The sequence below is a fragment of the Podarcis liolepis genome (genome assembly GCF_965112155.1).
Source record: "Podarcis liolepis genome assembly, chromosome: 16".
NCBI classification, from domain to species: domain Eukaryota; kingdom Metazoa; phylum Chordata; class Lepidosauria; order Squamata; family Lacertidae; genus Podarcis; species Podarcis liolepis.
Genome location: NC_139567.1, coordinates 24,566,861 through 24,582,684, shown reverse-complemented (window position 1 = coordinate 24,582,684; position 15,824 = coordinate 24,566,861). Strand labels below are relative to the sequence as shown.

At 46.9% G+C, this 15,824-nt stretch overlaps 2 protein-coding genes across 7 annotated transcripts in view; one reads left to right on the top strand and one right to left on the bottom strand.

The window, feature by feature from the left end:
• Positions 1 to 11,178, top strand: part of LOC310695970 (beta-galactosidase-1-like protein 2) — a 66,862-nt gene extending 55,684 nt beyond the window's left edge. For all 3 annotated transcript variants that reach the window (XM_083480989.1, XM_083480988.1, XM_083480990.1), the window contains 3 exons: positions 1,831 to 1,945; positions 2,765 to 2,881; positions 3,992 to 11,178. In XM_083480989.1, coding sequence (XP_083337115.1) covers positions 1,831 to 1,945; positions 2,765 to 2,881; positions 3,992 to 4,078 — 319 coding nt within the window. In that variant the 3' untranslated portion in view covers positions 4,079 to 11,178. The remainder of the gene's footprint in view (positions 1 to 1,830; positions 1,946 to 2,764; positions 2,882 to 3,991) is intronic.
• B3GAT1 (beta-1,3-glucuronyltransferase 1) overlaps positions 6,950 to 15,824 on the bottom strand; it is a 68,124-nt gene continuing 59,249 nt past the window's right edge. For 3 of the 4 annotated variants that reach the window (XM_083481154.1, XM_083481152.1, XM_083481155.1), the window contains 3 exons: positions 14,071 to 14,367; positions 11,860 to 11,981; positions 6,950 to 11,370 (listed from right to left, as the gene is read on the bottom strand). In XM_083481154.1, the coding sequence (XP_083337280.1) occupies positions 11,895 to 11,981; positions 14,071 to 14,367 (384 nt within the window). In that variant the 3' untranslated portion in view covers positions 6,950 to 11,370; positions 11,860 to 11,894. The remainder of the gene's footprint in view (positions 11,371 to 11,859; positions 11,982 to 14,070; positions 14,368 to 15,824) is intronic. The other variant, XM_083481153.1, reaches the window with a different exon arrangement.

Sequence of the window (15,824 nt, the reverse complement as noted above, 5' to 3'; positions counted from 1 at the left end):
ACAAAACAAAACCGGTGAGGGTTTGTTTGTCTCAGGGTATACGAATCAGCTGAATATTCCTTGTGCAAGGAGGGATGCAGGTGATCATTTTTCATAGCTGTCCTGCTCTGTCGATGCAACAGTGCCTAGAAACCCTAACACAGCTAGATGAGGGTTGAAAGCTGCTGCCTTCCTTGGAGGCAGGTGGTGGGGAGTTGCCACATCATGGAAATGCCAGTTGTTGAAGCCTTCTCCGAACACTCCCCCTCCTGCAACTCTTACTCAGCAATTAGCCCTCACTGCAGCAGAAGGAGCAAATAGAACCTGTGGCAGGATGTCTTCCAGCCAGCTTTCGAACAGGAGCCTTTTCATCCTGCACACACACACACACACGATCTCCATCCTTGGAGACTTTTTCTGGCTATGATAGCGTTGGTGTTATTTACTAATTTAATAGTTGCTGGTTTTTGCCACAGCAGCTCAAAGTGATTTACAATATCTTAAGCAAAAACAAACAAACACAAACAAACAAATGTTATAACCAGCATCAAGAAAACCCTGTATTAAAGCATCCCACCCACACAAAACGGCCACAGATAGTTAAAAGCCAACGGCCTGATTAAAAGGAATGTTTCTGCCTGGCACCTAAAGATATGTAATGATGGCGCCAGGCCAAGCCTCCCTGAGGAGAGCATTCCACAAGCGAGGAGCCACCACTGAAAAGGCCTGGCCTCATGTTCCTACCCTACAGACTTCTACAGATGGGGCACACAAAGAAGGGCCCCAGGTGACGATTGCAGGGTCCAGGTTGCTTGATATGGGGAGAGGCGATACCTTGAGGTACAGTGGTGCCTCGCAAGACGAAAAGAATCTGTTCTGTGATTCTCTTCGTCTAGCGGTTTTTTCGTCTTGCGAAGCAAGCCCATTGACAGATTAGCGGATTAGCGCTATTAGCGGCTTTTAGCAGCTTTTAGCAGCTTTTAGCGGCTTATCGGCTGATCGGATCAGCTGATAAGCGGCTTAGCGGCTTCGAAAAAGGGGGGAGGGGAAAAAAGCAGGAACTTGCAAGACATTGTCGTCTTGCGAAGCAAGCCCATAGGAGCTTCGTCTAGCAAAGCACCTCCAAAACGGAAAACTCTTTCGTCTAGCGAGTTTTCCGTCTTGCGAGGCATTCGTCTTGCGGGGCACCACTGTATTGGTTTTAAAAGGGTTAAATAACAGGTGATGGGAAAGTCATGTACCTAAACCCTGGGGTGCTGCTGCGCTATATGGGTTATATGGAAACATACTTTGACTTGGTATAATAAGATGGTATCTTTATGTTGCTATAATCCTTGAGGGTTCATGTTTGACACTGTCCACCTTGAATATGAGCATTTTATAGCATTTGTGGTTGAGGTCCCTTTCCCATTCTGCCCTCCTGAAATTTCCCCGTACAGTGCAAGGAAGAGCAATTTTAACCTTTGAGAAAACGTCATCCCCCAATTCTTGCTCCCCCAGATACTTAGCATAAGCTCTTGGGGGCTTGAGCCAAATTCTGGGTTTTTTTGCTTCTGTGAGCCAAATGAGAACCAGTTCACACAACTGTGGAAAAGTTGATATTCCGTAACTTCCTTTTAGTGTGCTGGGGGGTGACTGGGGCAGGGTGGAGAAGAGGATGTTTGTGACCTTTGATGCGTGGCTGGATCTCAGTTTCCCAAAGTGGACTTGAACCAGGATGCAGCCTCAAAGCGTTCCCAAGGCAAAATTGCCAACCAGTAAGGCTCTCCCTGCATCAAAATTGGTCCCCAAATTATCCAGCCTGGGATGCAGCTTCTTCTTTTCTTCTCATCATCTGCTTTCTCCCCACAGCCTACGTGGGACCACTCCTTGGAGCGCCGTCCCTGACAGCGCAATGGGCCCAGCGTTCTTCCGGGGAACCCTTCAGGTGCAACATATGCCTCAGGACACTTTCTTGAAGCTAGAGGTGAGTTGCTGGATCAGAGGCCTTAAGAAGAGATGCTGGAGAGAAGGGCCTTTGTTGATGAGCCGTTGGGCTTCTTTTTAGACAACAGGGTCCTTGGCAGCAAGAATTGTGTATCCGCTACAGCTAGAGGTGTGCAGAATCTGTTCCTTTATGCCTGCGTGTTTTCGCCTTTGACACTGTCATCGCATTGTTGGAAATCTATGCATTCTTTGTGATGCACGTCCAAACCATTGCTGTGCACTGATTAGAACATTATTAGCTGCAGCTGGTTGGATTGTACACCGTGAGCTTCATTCAAAGGAACAGACAACTGAATTTGTTGTGCATTCCACATGAAATCATCTTGTGAGACCTAGTCACCACCTTTTTTTGAGGGACGTGGGAGTGAGGTGCAGGGAGAATCTAGTATACACATTCTAAAATTGATCTAGGTTTGATTTGACGATAAATCCTCTAAAAGATTCCACTTTCCTAGGACACTTTCTGAAACATCTAAATGCATTTTTATTTATTCTTGCAGTGGGAATAGGAAAGTGTGGCATCAGTGAGGTAGGTTAGGCTGAGAGGCAATGACTGGCCACCAAGGGAGCTTCGTGGCTTAGTGAGGATTTGAACCCCAGTCTCCTGGGTCCTAGTCTGATGCCCTAACCACTACACCACATTGGCTCTTTTATGGCAGCATCAAGTCTGGAGAAGGAGGTGGTGAAAGTTTTCTGCCATTTCCCCATATTTGCCTAGGCCATCTGTAGAAATGTTAGCTGCATTCTAGAATGTCCACATATTCTGTTACTGCACACCTGACCCATCTCTGTTTCCTAGGGTTGGAGCAAAGGTGTCGTCTTTGTCAATGGGCAGAACCTCGGTCGCTACTGGAAAATTGGCCCTCAAGGAACACTCTACCTCCCAGCCACATGGCTCCAGCAAGGGCACAATGAGGTGAGTTGCCCGATTGGCACCCACAAAAGCTGTAACAACCTACCTTGGCAGATTCCAGGGGTAGGTCAATGCCCCGCCCTCCAGATGTTGTTGGACTGCAGCTCATATCAGCCCTACCAAAATGGCTGATGGTCAGGTATCATGTATTTGTTTAGCAATATTTTGTATACCGCTTAATCCAAAAGTATCTCTAGTATAGAATATATTCATTAAAAACAGCAACGAAAGCAGGACTTTAAAACTCGTGGATATAGTCATAGTGATCAAAGTGCAGATAAAATAAAAACAGTTTTAAAGGGGAAGTGTGCATGATAAAAAACAGCTCCGAGTTAAGCTCACATTTTAAAAAATATATCTATGGCATGTGATTAGCATTTGCGCAAAAGGTTGATCCTTCGTTGCTGAAGCAGCAGAGGAGCATGGAAGGCTAGGAGTGGACTCTTAATTAGGGAAGAATTATGAACTCTCTTAGTTCATGTGGTTGTTTATGTTTTATGCTTCTGGGTGTAAATCTGAGAAATGTGCCCTATAACAAAAGGATGTGTGCGAGCAACACAAAAGAAAGCTGGTTTCTTTTACTGCATTTATATCCCACACTCCCTCCAAGGAGCTCGAGGTGGTACACATGGTTCTCCCTCCTCCCTTATTTGTCCTCACATCAACCCTTTGAGGGAAGTTAAGCTGCAAGACTATGACTAAGTCCCTCGGTGAGTTTAATGGTGGAGTGAAGTTTTGAACCCAGGTTTCAGAGCCTAGAAGTACTTTTTCCTTATGTGTGATCAATGCCGTAGAGAAGCCAATTCCCTCCAGGTTTATTGCTTCCCGGGCATGCATAGAGTTTGCAAGGAATGAAGGGAGGAGGAGAACGCTGGCCTGTCCACCCTTCACCATGACTTCACTGTCCCTGAGGAAAATGTGGGGAATGTGCTTGTGAAAGTTTTTGAAGTACATGAACCACATGGAGGTATTCTAGCTCTTACTAATCCCAGCAGATACGCCTTTCATTTTTCAGATGCCAGCGACAACAACTACTACTTTGTATGAATGCAGAGTCAAGCGTATTCTGTTACTTGTGTCAAACTGTTCCTTTTCTTTCTATTTCCTTCCCAGATCCTTATTTTTGAAGAGCGTACTGCAGGGCGAATCATCCAGTCCACAGACTTGCCTTTCCTTGGACGGAGCCAGTATGTGGGCTGAACCAGGACAGGGGGTGGGGGGCTTATCCCTGACTGCTTCACCCCCCACCCCAGCTGGTTCATTTGAGGGCATGCGTGTGAAATGGATTTGTGGGAGGGAGGCAGGGAGGGCTTGGATGCAGGGAAGGCTCCACTTCTTCCTCCAAACCCTTGTGAAAGGTGTGGCCCCCGTCTCCATCGATGAATTTCCAGGGCTTGGGTGGAGTCTGGTTGCTGAATGCTCACACTGTGGATGAATTTCAGAGGCTGACTTCAAACACTGGAAGTAGGGAGGAAATCCAACGCATCTAGGAGTCCTTCCCTAGAGGAGTTCAGCTCTGCTGCTGGTTCTCTTGCCCTGGCTGGAACAAAAATGCGGAGAATCTCTCTGCGGGATCAGTGTGCAAGGCCTGTCAGGGATCCACTGGATTCAGAAGCTGATCCACAAACAATTCGGCTTGAGTTGGACATCTTTTTGTTCTCTTTGACACCTGCAAGTAGCCGACCTCTCCGCTCGTCTGCTGGGATTTTCAGACAATTGAAGACCTCCTTACTGTGAAGAAAAGGGAATCTTTTTATTACTATTCCATTTTTAGTCTCCCAGTGTGGTCGTTTGGCTGGGTAGGATGGCACTGTTCACAATTTTTGCATTAGTCTAAGAGTTCCAGCCAAGGTATCTTTTGTTGTTAACCCGAAAGGCACCCGACTAGTTGCTTTCAGTTTGGTCCTTTAAATGCCAGCCATGGGTGGGGAGTCCCGTGAAAGCCATATTGAAGTGGGTGAAGGTTCCACATTTGCAGCATGCCATTAACTTGCATGCTTTCAGTTGCAGTTCGAACAAGAGGGTGCCAAGAACTCTTGCCGCTGGGGACATGGAGCACCTAACACTATTGCTGTAACTCCAGGGGCCCCTGCCTAGGTGGATCCCTGCCATTGCACTGAGAACCTCCACAGCCCTGCGACAAATTCCTGCAGCCACTGACAAGCATGGATGTGGGGGGCTTTTCCTCACGTCCCCAGTTGCTGGCGTCCCTTAGAAACACAGCACCGAGTCATTGCCATGGGGCACCCCCCTCACAATGGTGAATGTAACGCAATTGGCAGATCTTGCAGAGCCCCAAAAGGAGACTGAGGAAAAGAGGAGGGGGACGTTGTAGCAAAGAGATGCACTCAGTAAAATCAAAGTCCGCACATACAGCGATCCTGTAGTTTTAGCATTCTGCGGGTGGGATTTATATCAAGTGTTGCTCTCTCTTTAGGCGGCTGTGGGAAACTTTAAGAGCCCATCTACACACTTCGCCAAACGGTGGTGGTGGAGACTGTACCACTTCAGAATTCAGGAGTCTGTGTGTGCGTGCCATATTTTTTGAACAATCTCCCTGCATGTGGTAAACTTGGGCAGCTGGGAGTAGCTAGCTTAACCATTCTCTCTTTACCATATCGCAGACATTTGCCACACAGGGAAGCCTTCTGAAATATCAACCACCACCACCACCCTAGACACAGGATGGAGTGGTGCAGCCTGGAATTATACTACCTTGGATGGTTGGGGAGAATCTGTGGTCCACCAGACATGGCTGGACTACAGTTCCCATCATCCCTTGCCACAGGGGCCGGTTGGGAGCTCAGCAACGTGCAGGAGGCCGCAGCTTCCCCATCCCTGTTGCAGTGCAGAAGCTGTAAACAGGGCTGCTTTCTGCATAGTCCTCAGGGTTGTCTCCTGCATCACGGGAGTGAGAGCCTGTGTTTCTTTGCAACTAGAATACCTCTCTGGCTCCTGTTGGCACCAGTGTGGGGCTCCAGCAGCACTGGACATCTGGAGAGTCAACTAGAAAGAGCGGATGCTTCATCTTTGCAGCACAGTGCCCCCCCTTTGTTTCCAGATGTTTAGCTTGAGAAGGCAATGCAAGGGAGAGGTGGACTGCATTTGCAGCCGGGACACCTGGCATTTTTGCATTTTGTAGCTGGAACACTGGCCTTTAAAAAGGGAAGACTCTGAAAAGGTGTAATGCTTCATCCACTCTCTTTTTTTAGAGGCCTGCTTCTCTCCCCACCCTTTTCAAAAACCGCCCAAAAGCTTCTCAATTTCATCTTTCATGGTTCATAATCAAACACTGCATCAGCCGCAACCAGGAACCCGTATTAGTGACCGTTTGGGGAGTATTCCCTTCTGCTCGGATGACATCTCTTGCTGGTAGCTTGCAACAGACTGCATTTTCCAAGCTGCCTCTCCCCTGCTCCAAATTCAAAAAAAAGGAGGGATTTTGGCATCCAACCTCCCAGATGCTGCTTAAGAAAAAATGGGATTTGGCACCTGGTCTCCCAGCTGCTGGTTGGGTCAGGCCATTTTAGGAAGCCATTTAACCACAGCCCCCTGACTCCGCTTCCCTTCCTAAGCATTGCCTCCCCAGCGACCGCAGGCGTGAGAGATTTCAAGGGGCTTCTGGCTGTTAAAAACCATATTTAATTTTATTTAAGAAATTAAATACAGTTGGATTAAAATTTGAACAGACAGTGCAGCTGTAAAAAATAAAGAAAAGAAAAAAGAAGAACAAAACCAAACCCAGCACCCTCCATCTGGACCTCTTGCTGCTCACTCAAAGCACCAGCCACCATCCCAGCTCTCAGAGCCAACGTGCCCCTGTTTGCATCCGTGTCCAAGGCCCGAGTCCCCACGGTCAACAAAGAGCAACTTCGCAAGAAACAAGCGAAAAGGATGGGGGTTCCTTGGGATGCGTCCTGTTGATTCCTTTATTTATTTTCTCCATGATTTGCTGCAGCCTGGCAGGGTTATTGTTTTGACGTAAATAAAACAGACACATGCAAATAGGAGAGGACAGCCATTGGAAACAACTCCTGCGTTGTAAAATCTAAAATCTGGTGGGTATTTAAAAAAAAAAATTAAGCAAAATGCCTCTTGATTCCTCCCCACCCTCCTTTTGTAAGCTAGATCTGGGCTGTGTTTTAATTTTATGAAGGCTAGGGGCTCCTCGTCGCAGAGGGGAAGCCTACATGAGCAGTTCTGCTGGACGTTCAGATTTCGCAACTGTTGAGTTTTGGATTTTAGTAAAATAAAAAAATTAAAAAGGCAGAGTTTTTCATAGTTGGAAACAAAAGAGCCTTCTTGGTTTAAAGGCTTGTTTGTTGTTTTCCCCCCAGTTGATTGTTTTGATAAATAGTGCCATAAATGGAAAAAAAACCCCTAAACTTGCCTTTTCATTTATTATTATTTTAAATATCAGGAACTGTATAGAGATCTGTCATTAGTCCAAAGAGCGGTTTGATTCCACACTGTCTATGCATCTGAGCTAATTAGGGTTAAGGGTTTTAAAAAGTGCATTTTCCTGTACAGGGTTATTTTCCTGTAGCTAGCAGATACCATTGTGCTTTTGAAATAGATCAAATACCATCACAAAATATCAATTTTTTTTTAAAGGAAAGTGAAGAGACAGTGAGGGCACCTTGTACATGAATGTATTTATGAAGAAAATTTGAAGGGGGCAGGCAGAATGGGTGGATCTTTCTTTGGTCTTTTACATTTTCAGGGGATTAACACAGTCTCTATCCACAGGGCAATGCATTTCAGCCACAGATAACTTTCCATACAGCCCTTCTACTCTTATCACCCAACTCTTCCCCACCCCATAGTATGGATGGCTATTTGACCATCCATAAGTAGGGCTGCACTGAGTCATGGGAATCTGCCTCTGTAATTCAGGAAGTGGAACTCTTAGCACCAATACGAACTGCCTGTAGACCATTTGGTCAAGTTGTTCCTGGACTGTGCTGCTTTAGAAAGCAGGTGCAGAAATCTGGTTGGTTGTCGTTCCCACAGAACAGCCATACAGATATTCCCCAAATACACTCCATGTGGAAAATCAGATGTTCAGGAAGAGGCCAGTTTTCTTTGTGCAGGGGTATGGTGTGCGTTTGGTGGCTGAGCCCTACCTCATTTTCAAATTGGCATGGTCTATAGTCCAGGGCCATGGGCTCTGCTGTGTTTGGAGTCCAGCACTCGCTGCTGATCTTTGGGCAATGCAGGAGCAGTGGTGTTGAACTGGCTTCATCTGAGCAGATTCAAAGAGAGGCATAATCAGAGGATAAACGTGTTGTGTTCCCCCCACTTTTTATGACTTGTTTCTCTCGAAAAGCAATAGTTGCACATAACCAAAAACTTGCATTTTATTTGCTCCCCAAATCAGCCCACCACCCCAGAGCAGATCAGGACACCGCTGACTTGTCAGTACATTTCCATGATTCTTGATTCACTCTGACCTCGTGACACTGGCTCCAACAGGCAGAATAAAGAGACCAAAGGAACAAAAATACCTGCCACTCATTTCTCACATTCATTGTTTGAGGATTCTGCTGGCCTTTGTGGCATGGAAGTTAGAAACAAATTAAGAAAGGTAATTGTTTTTCGGTGGACCAACCAGCTGATCTGTCTTAAAAATAAAGCGCCATACTTCTAACTGTCATTGCATGAGATAGGTAAAGGAACACCTATCTCCACTGAGATTTGGCCAACATTCCTTCATATAAGGGCTACACAGAAATATAGCCTCCTGGTTAAGCAAAAGCAAGACTCTGTTGCAAAAATGCCCGTTTTTGAACAATGGTAACAAGTATGTTTTGAAACGGGGTGGTCCACATTAGTGCCACTGGGCACCACAGTCTGATGTGTTTGTTCTTGCCTATTTCCAGAGCATTTAAAAAATGTTTTGATCTATGGAACTCTGTACTGTAGCACTTCAGAATAGAGGTATGTTGGTATGGTTGAGCAGTCCTCTACATAATACTGTCCCTGCATGCAGGACATTAAACACATGAGATAAAAATTCAGTGTAGCCGACTCCCCAATGTGCCAGCTTGCCAAATGCAGGGAGGTTTTTCTTTTGTTTTGTATAGGGGGATGTTTAGGGTCCCACACCTCTAAATCTGAAGTGGTACAGACCTGAGTCGGCTTGCCTTGAAGGATGTTTGCACCAGCCCTCCACCACAAAACATGCATATTTGCATTGAAGTTGTCAGGATTAACAAACTAAATATTTGCTATTGGCCTGTGTCTTCTTGGCCCTCATTTGCTTTTTGACTTGATGACCAACATATATAGGCCAGAAATTCAGTGGCAAGTTGGTCCAAAGGGTTATGTGATCATTGTGCAATGCCCAGAACATAAATACAGGTTTCCTTTTGTCTAATCAAATGAGGGGCGAGCTGAAATAGCCTCCCCAATCTGCCACCCCTGTTCACAAGGTCAGCCAGTTCAGTGGTTTTCAAAGCATCACACATGGCTTTGGGCAGCGTTGACTGATGCCCATTGAGACAGGGAGAAAAGCAGGGAGGCCAGCAATAAGTGGAGCCAGAGTCATTGTCAGACAGAGCCCTCCCCCCCCCCCCGGGCTGCCTGTGGGCAGACATGTTGGTAGGGCAGTGACTCATTTCTCCTAATGGAGTAGCTTCAACATCACAAAGTTGGAAAACAGACTGGAGGATGCACCCAAAATCAGTGCCATATGTTCTGAAGACCCTTGGCAAGAAACTTGTGATATGAAAAAACCTGCTCCATTTTTCTCTCTACACCCTAGAAAGTTACAAGCGGGGTCAAAACAGTATTTTCAGCCCATTGCTGGGAACGATCTTCTGCTGTACGGTTTGTTGCTGGGGAAGTGGTGTGGTGGTCAGCTCACAAGCCTTATCCTAACCCACTTGAGGTTGACACGAATATGGGGAAAACCTGATGCCTTGAGTGATGTGTGCAGTGAGATAGGCCCAGCTTAGAAGGGTCAGGCAAATGATCCACAAAAGAAGTCAGTCAGAGATGCCTTGATCTAGGTCAGTGGTTTCCAATTAGGGGATCAGGGGTCCGTGGAAAGCGCCTAGGGGGTCCGTGGCTGCGGCCTCATCCCTTGCCCCCCCCAACTAAATTTATGTGGGATTTTTCAATATATTGGCCAAAATCCATTTTGAAATAACACCACAATAACAATTTGTGCCCGGAAATACGCAGGAATATATTGCTCCTCATGTTAGGGAGAGCAGGGCAACCAGCTTCAAGGCACTGCCGATATCGCACGATGATCTCAGCTGATAACACTGCTGATCTGAGCTTAGGTGGAGCAGCTTTTCTCAGTCAGCAGGAAAACAGCAGCAGCCACAGTGGATGTGCATCTTTGCTGGTGCCACCGCTGGCTGCCCCACTGAGGATACACCCCCATCCTCATTCCCTCTCCCCAAGCCATGTGGTGGAGGTGACTCCGCTTCCTCTCCTCCCCCCCCATTCGATCTCCGTGACTGCTCCTTCCCTCATCCCCATGCCTGATCCCCAATTTCAGATATCATGATATATCAGAATATTGCAATGTTTAGCTGCTGATATATCACAGTGTTGACAAACGGATATCGCTTAGCTCTAGCCTGTTTCTTAGTATACCTCTGCACTTTTTGTTCACGAAATTGCTTTGGAGAAGTAACTACCACAGAGTTATCAAAATTTTCAAAAGTAGGGGGTCCATGGCTTGGCTTTTGAAAAATAAGGGGTCCTCGGTAATTAGCTAATTGGGAAGCACTGATCTAGGTTGTGTAGAATTAGCCAGGACCTGGGGGTGGGGGAGGACACAACCTTTTCAATCCTCTTGGAGCAGGGGAGAGAGGTACGAATTGCAGGAAAGCGGTCCAGATGGTTATTTGCTAGTTTAAAATTAGCATTCTTTTTTTCTACTTCCCTTTCCCCCACATCATGGCCAAACGCTGCCATCTCTTACAGCATCATAAATATAATTTAAGAGCAAAGGTGCCACTGCCAAAGGCAGTGTTCCTCTCAAAGTAGAGATCTCTTTTCCCTGGTTGTGCCCAAGTATGTAGTTCATGCCTGCTAGGATGGGGACGGGAGAGAGGAATCCATCAAGGGTGAAAATGGCAATCATTGTCCTTATCAATATCCTTTGGAAGTCCGCCCATTGGTCTGATCATTGACTCCTGGAGGGAGCTTCCCGGGCAGGCATTCTTTTGCCTTCATCGTCCTTGCCTTCCATCCACACAACCTGTGAGGCTCTGCGCTTTGGACCAAAAGTGATGCCAACTCCATGACTTCTGTGCTTTTTCTTTAAAACAAAAACAAAACTGGTTTGTCTCCAGAGGGTCTGTTGTGTTGTTTTCCTTCTTCATTCAAGAGTCTACGAGGAAGTTCAGGTAAGTCTGAGCAGTTTCGGTCAGTTTGAGAGTAACTGAGCTGAATAGCCAGTCTATTCGACGTATCCAGGCTGTTCTTGGAGGCTGGCTGGCTGGCTCAAGGACTTCGCGAGAGGGAAGAGGCTGCGGATTAAAACATCAGCTTGAATGTCACAGATTTGCCTCTCGAGGGCAAGATGCTGTTCTTTTGCTTCTGACCAAACCTTATATTTAAGTACTATTTTATCAAGTCTTTGGCTAGAATAACACCTCAACTGAACCTTGATGTTTCTAAATGAAAATGGGAGCTTTTTGCCATATTCTAACTCTCTCTTCTATAACAATTCGTACCACCATAATGTCACAATGCTATGCATTTCCTTCCCTGCCCTCACCAACCAGCAAATGGGAAAACACATCACTGTGGCCGAATGACACCATATATATATTTATGTTTTTAAAAATGTTTACCCTGCTTTCCCCCATGTGTCTCAAAGCAGCTTGCAGGGTAAAAAACATACACATTTTTTTAAAAAGTTGTGCTAAACATTGCAAAGGAGATGGTGAAACAGGCTCACAGCTAATGGTTTGTGACCATAGTGATGTGAATGTAGGAATTCTAAAAAATGATACCTGCTATTTGTTTTCTCTCTCTTTGCAACACAATGTCAAATTTCCACGTTTGGATCTGTGAAGCCTTTTTTCCCCTCGTTCACCAGCACGGGTTTCTCTGTCCTTGTGTGCCAAACAAGGATCTGCATGAGAAGAAGGGAGGAAAGAAGTTAGATCTCTATCACCTGAACATTAGCAAACCAGCAGCACAGCGAACCAAATCTCCTAGAGGCTAAGTCTCAAATTCCCCAAGTCTCAAAACCTTGGAGTAAGTTGGTGAAAAGCCTTATGGGTTTTTTCCCCTCCTTCCTCTTCTGTTTCTTGTGAGCCAATAAGACAGGGAAATGGAGCATGGGCAGAAATGACCCATTTTATGGCACCGTGTTTCAGGGCATTAACCCCATCCTTCGGCACACTTGCTGACTGACCTGTGCACTTGTCTTATCAACAGTCACAATCCTTGGGCTTATCCATCTTTTTGCCAGCCCTTACATTTTCCTGTGACGTATGATTTGCTGTAGAGACACCAGCTACCTTTTCAGTGGAGGTATGAGAAAATACCCCCCTTGAACCCATTCCCATGTAAGCTTGCCCAAAGGCTAGGCAAAATCTGTGCAACTGGCAACCCAATGAGTCAGATGTGCTGCTAGCCATGATTTGGGGCCTGACAGATGCTTGGCAAATTGCTCTCCCCTTGCTTTTTCAGTTCCAGATGTGGAGCAAGAAAAAAAAGGGGAGCCTCTGAGGGCTGAACTGAGTGACTGAGCCACCAGCTGCCGATCTCTCCTGTACCTGAATCACTTGTGCAATTTGACAGATCAGGTTGACTTGTTCCATCTCTAGTGGAGTTTTAATTGTGCTCAGACCCACTGGTCTCTAGCATTAGATGCTGCCACTCCAAGTGCAAGAGCTGTTGTACCCATTATTGTATTCAAGTTACCAGATTGAGACTCACAGTCATCTCTCCACCAGATTGCTGCTTCTGAATCTTTTCTGAGCTGCTAAGATTGTCCGTGTTCTGCAGTGCAGACCAGCCCAGTTACCTGTGTCCAAGCAATGGTTGAGAAAATTGGTGCAAGTTTCCCTAAAGTGGCAGACTTATCAACAGGATCCGCTCCAGAAACAAGAGTTTGATTGGCAGTGTGTCTATGGTTAAAAATAAAATAGCCTCCTCTCATAGTCTCTTGCGTAAATGAGTTGGAATGTTGCACACACAGGGAGGAATGTATTTCTGTATTATTTCTCTCTCTCATATAGCAGGAGTGGGAACCTCTGGCCTGGGGGCAGAATACGGCCTCCAGGTCCCCTTGCTTGGCTCTCTGAACTCTTCTACAGGCTGAAAAGGATTTGTCGCCCCCTGTTGTACATCATGCTGGCTGCAGGTGTATGAGCAGCAGATGCCAGGTACCAAATGTTGCTTTCTGCCAAGCAGGAGTGTAACCTCCCTGGCCCCCATTCTCAAACTTGGCAAACTCCCTCCCTAAGCAAAGGTCTGTGCCCAGTGACTCCTTTGTTTACAGGTTCCTTCTCCCCCTGCTCTTTCTGTCTGCTGCCGCCAGTGTGGCCCTTTGGAGAGAAACCCTCCCGTTCCCCTTCAGCTCTTCCTCTTGATGCTCCTCACCTCGTCCTGTTGCCATGACAATGAACTGCATGTTCAATCGATCCCGTTTTATGCTCAAAGCTGTAGGCTCCTTTTACTGCCTGGCAAGAAAGATGGCCTGGCTGTCTGGAAACGGGAGTCAGGGCTGCTTATGGAAGATGAAAGGATTTCTGCCGGCTTGTGGGGCAGACCCTCCTCCTTCCCCCTTTCCCAACTTTTGATACAGGGTCCCCCCCCCCATTAAAATGAAAGGCGCACTTCGCTCTGCAAGAGAGAGGTGTTCTCAACTGGCATGTGGAACAGAAGACAGGCCTCCCTCCTCCCAGTCTCATACCCTGTGGTTCATAAAAATGGGTTTTTGCCCTTTTCTTATGGCTTAGGCCCAGGTTCAGGCTGTGCTGCAAACTGCAAAAAAGACCAAAGGCTCTTGATAATTTATTTTGTTTGTTTTTGGCCTTTGGGACCACATGAAAGCAAATCAGTGGTCCCCCAAACCAGAGGAGAAGAGCCACCTGTGGAAGTCCTCCAAAATAGAAGTACAAGGCTGGGGTAGTTTGCTTCCTCCAGAGGAGACCTTGGGTAAAGAAGCCCCAACGGTTCTGGATGTAGAATATATGGAAGCAAAATGGTACCTTAGTGCAATTGGCAGCTTTTGGCTCGAGGTCGTTCAGGGTCACCAGCTCCCGGAGCAAGCTACTCTCTTGGTATCCGCCCTTCACTCCGCGCAATTTGAAGTAAGCCTGAGGTCGCTGGAGGATGAGCCTGAGGTTCACAGCAAAGCCTGCCATGTCAATGGCGAAAGGCCGGTGAGGGTCAAATACAGTCTTCCACCCGTAGACCTTCCCGGCAGCATTCACTTTGGGCGACTCGTAGCGCAAGCCGCCCACAAAGGCCACCGGCCAGACTGACACTTTCCTGGTAGTCCGCATCTGGAAATGAGGAAAAAGAGAGAAAGAGTAGGCATAGAAAGAAAGGGTCTATTCAGTCTTCTGTATGAAGTTGTACAGTTGGCTCTACCATCTCAGGTCTTCACTACCTCATTCCCACTGCATTTTTCTGCTGGTGCAGAACAGGTTATAAAACAGATAAAATGTCGGTGGGTGTTTACATCTTCCTTAGTCACCAAAATCCCTGCATTTGAAAAGCTAGCACACATGGGAGAAAACTTTTCCTTGATGGGCTAGTTGTCTGAACGGAGGGGAGGATTGTTGCGGTTGTTTTAAAAAAGCAAGATGTACCATTCAGACACACACAGCCAGAAGTGGCACAGGCCCACTACGAATGTACCACACGATAATCAAAATGTGTCATGTCTGCTGAGTCTCTTATGGACACCCCTTATCAAGTTGCCCCAAGTCTTGAGGCAGGAAAACAAAGGTTTAATCCCCAGCATCTCTGAATAGGGCTGGGAAAGAATCCTGTTTGAATCCCTGAGTAGCTACTGCCATTCAGTGTAGACAGAACTGAGCTAGAATGACCAATGATCTGGTCCAGCAGAATGCAGCGTCCAATGATGGGTAGGGCAATAACTCAATGACAGGCCATCTGCTTTGCATGCAGAAGGTCCCAGGTTCACTCCCTGGCATCTCCTGGTGGGGTTGAGAGATTCCTCCTGCCTGAAATCCTGGGAAACCACTGCCAATCAGTGTAGAGGATACTGAGCTCAATGGACCAGGGGTCAGACTCAGCATAAGGCAACTTCCTATGTCCCTAAGTGACATGAAAACTGTTCCCCAAAGAGCTTCTGCAGAATTCTCCACAGCATCTAAAAACGGCTCGCTCTTCCTTCTTCCGCACCAGAGGGCCACAGGTGGGAGCTGTCTCTCCGCCGAAGCTGCGGCTGCTCGCTTAACTTGCCTGGTGCTCCACGAGGCTCCGTCTCCCCGATCTTTCATCAAGTCTCTCGTCACTGCTAATTACAGCAAGAGAGCCCGGAGGAGTCCAAGGCACTTAGCCTCTTGCATTATACACTTGCTAAGAGCTCAAGCCACCCACGGGGCCAGCAGAAGAGAGAGACACCAATAAAAGGTTTGCTCTGCAGCAAGCCCTGCTGGCTTCCAGTCTGTCTCCTCCAGCCGCCCGCCGCCCCATGCAGCGGAGCGTTTGCAGGAAAGGGAGACAGAGATGCCACAAAACGCAGCCACCTGATTTTGCAGAGGGTCTGCAAAATGGCTTTCCTCATACACGAGCATCTGTTGGCAGCAACAACAGAAGCAAAGCCTGAGAAACATCCTGCAAAAAATAAAATAAGGGGGAGGGGAGTTCCGTATTACATGTGCAGCTTCTAAGCTGCATCCACTGTGTACTGAATTATATTTCCCCTCCTGGATGTGTCCACATTCAGTGCCCACTTTCTGTCATTCCCCTTCAACAGCTTTCACCAACC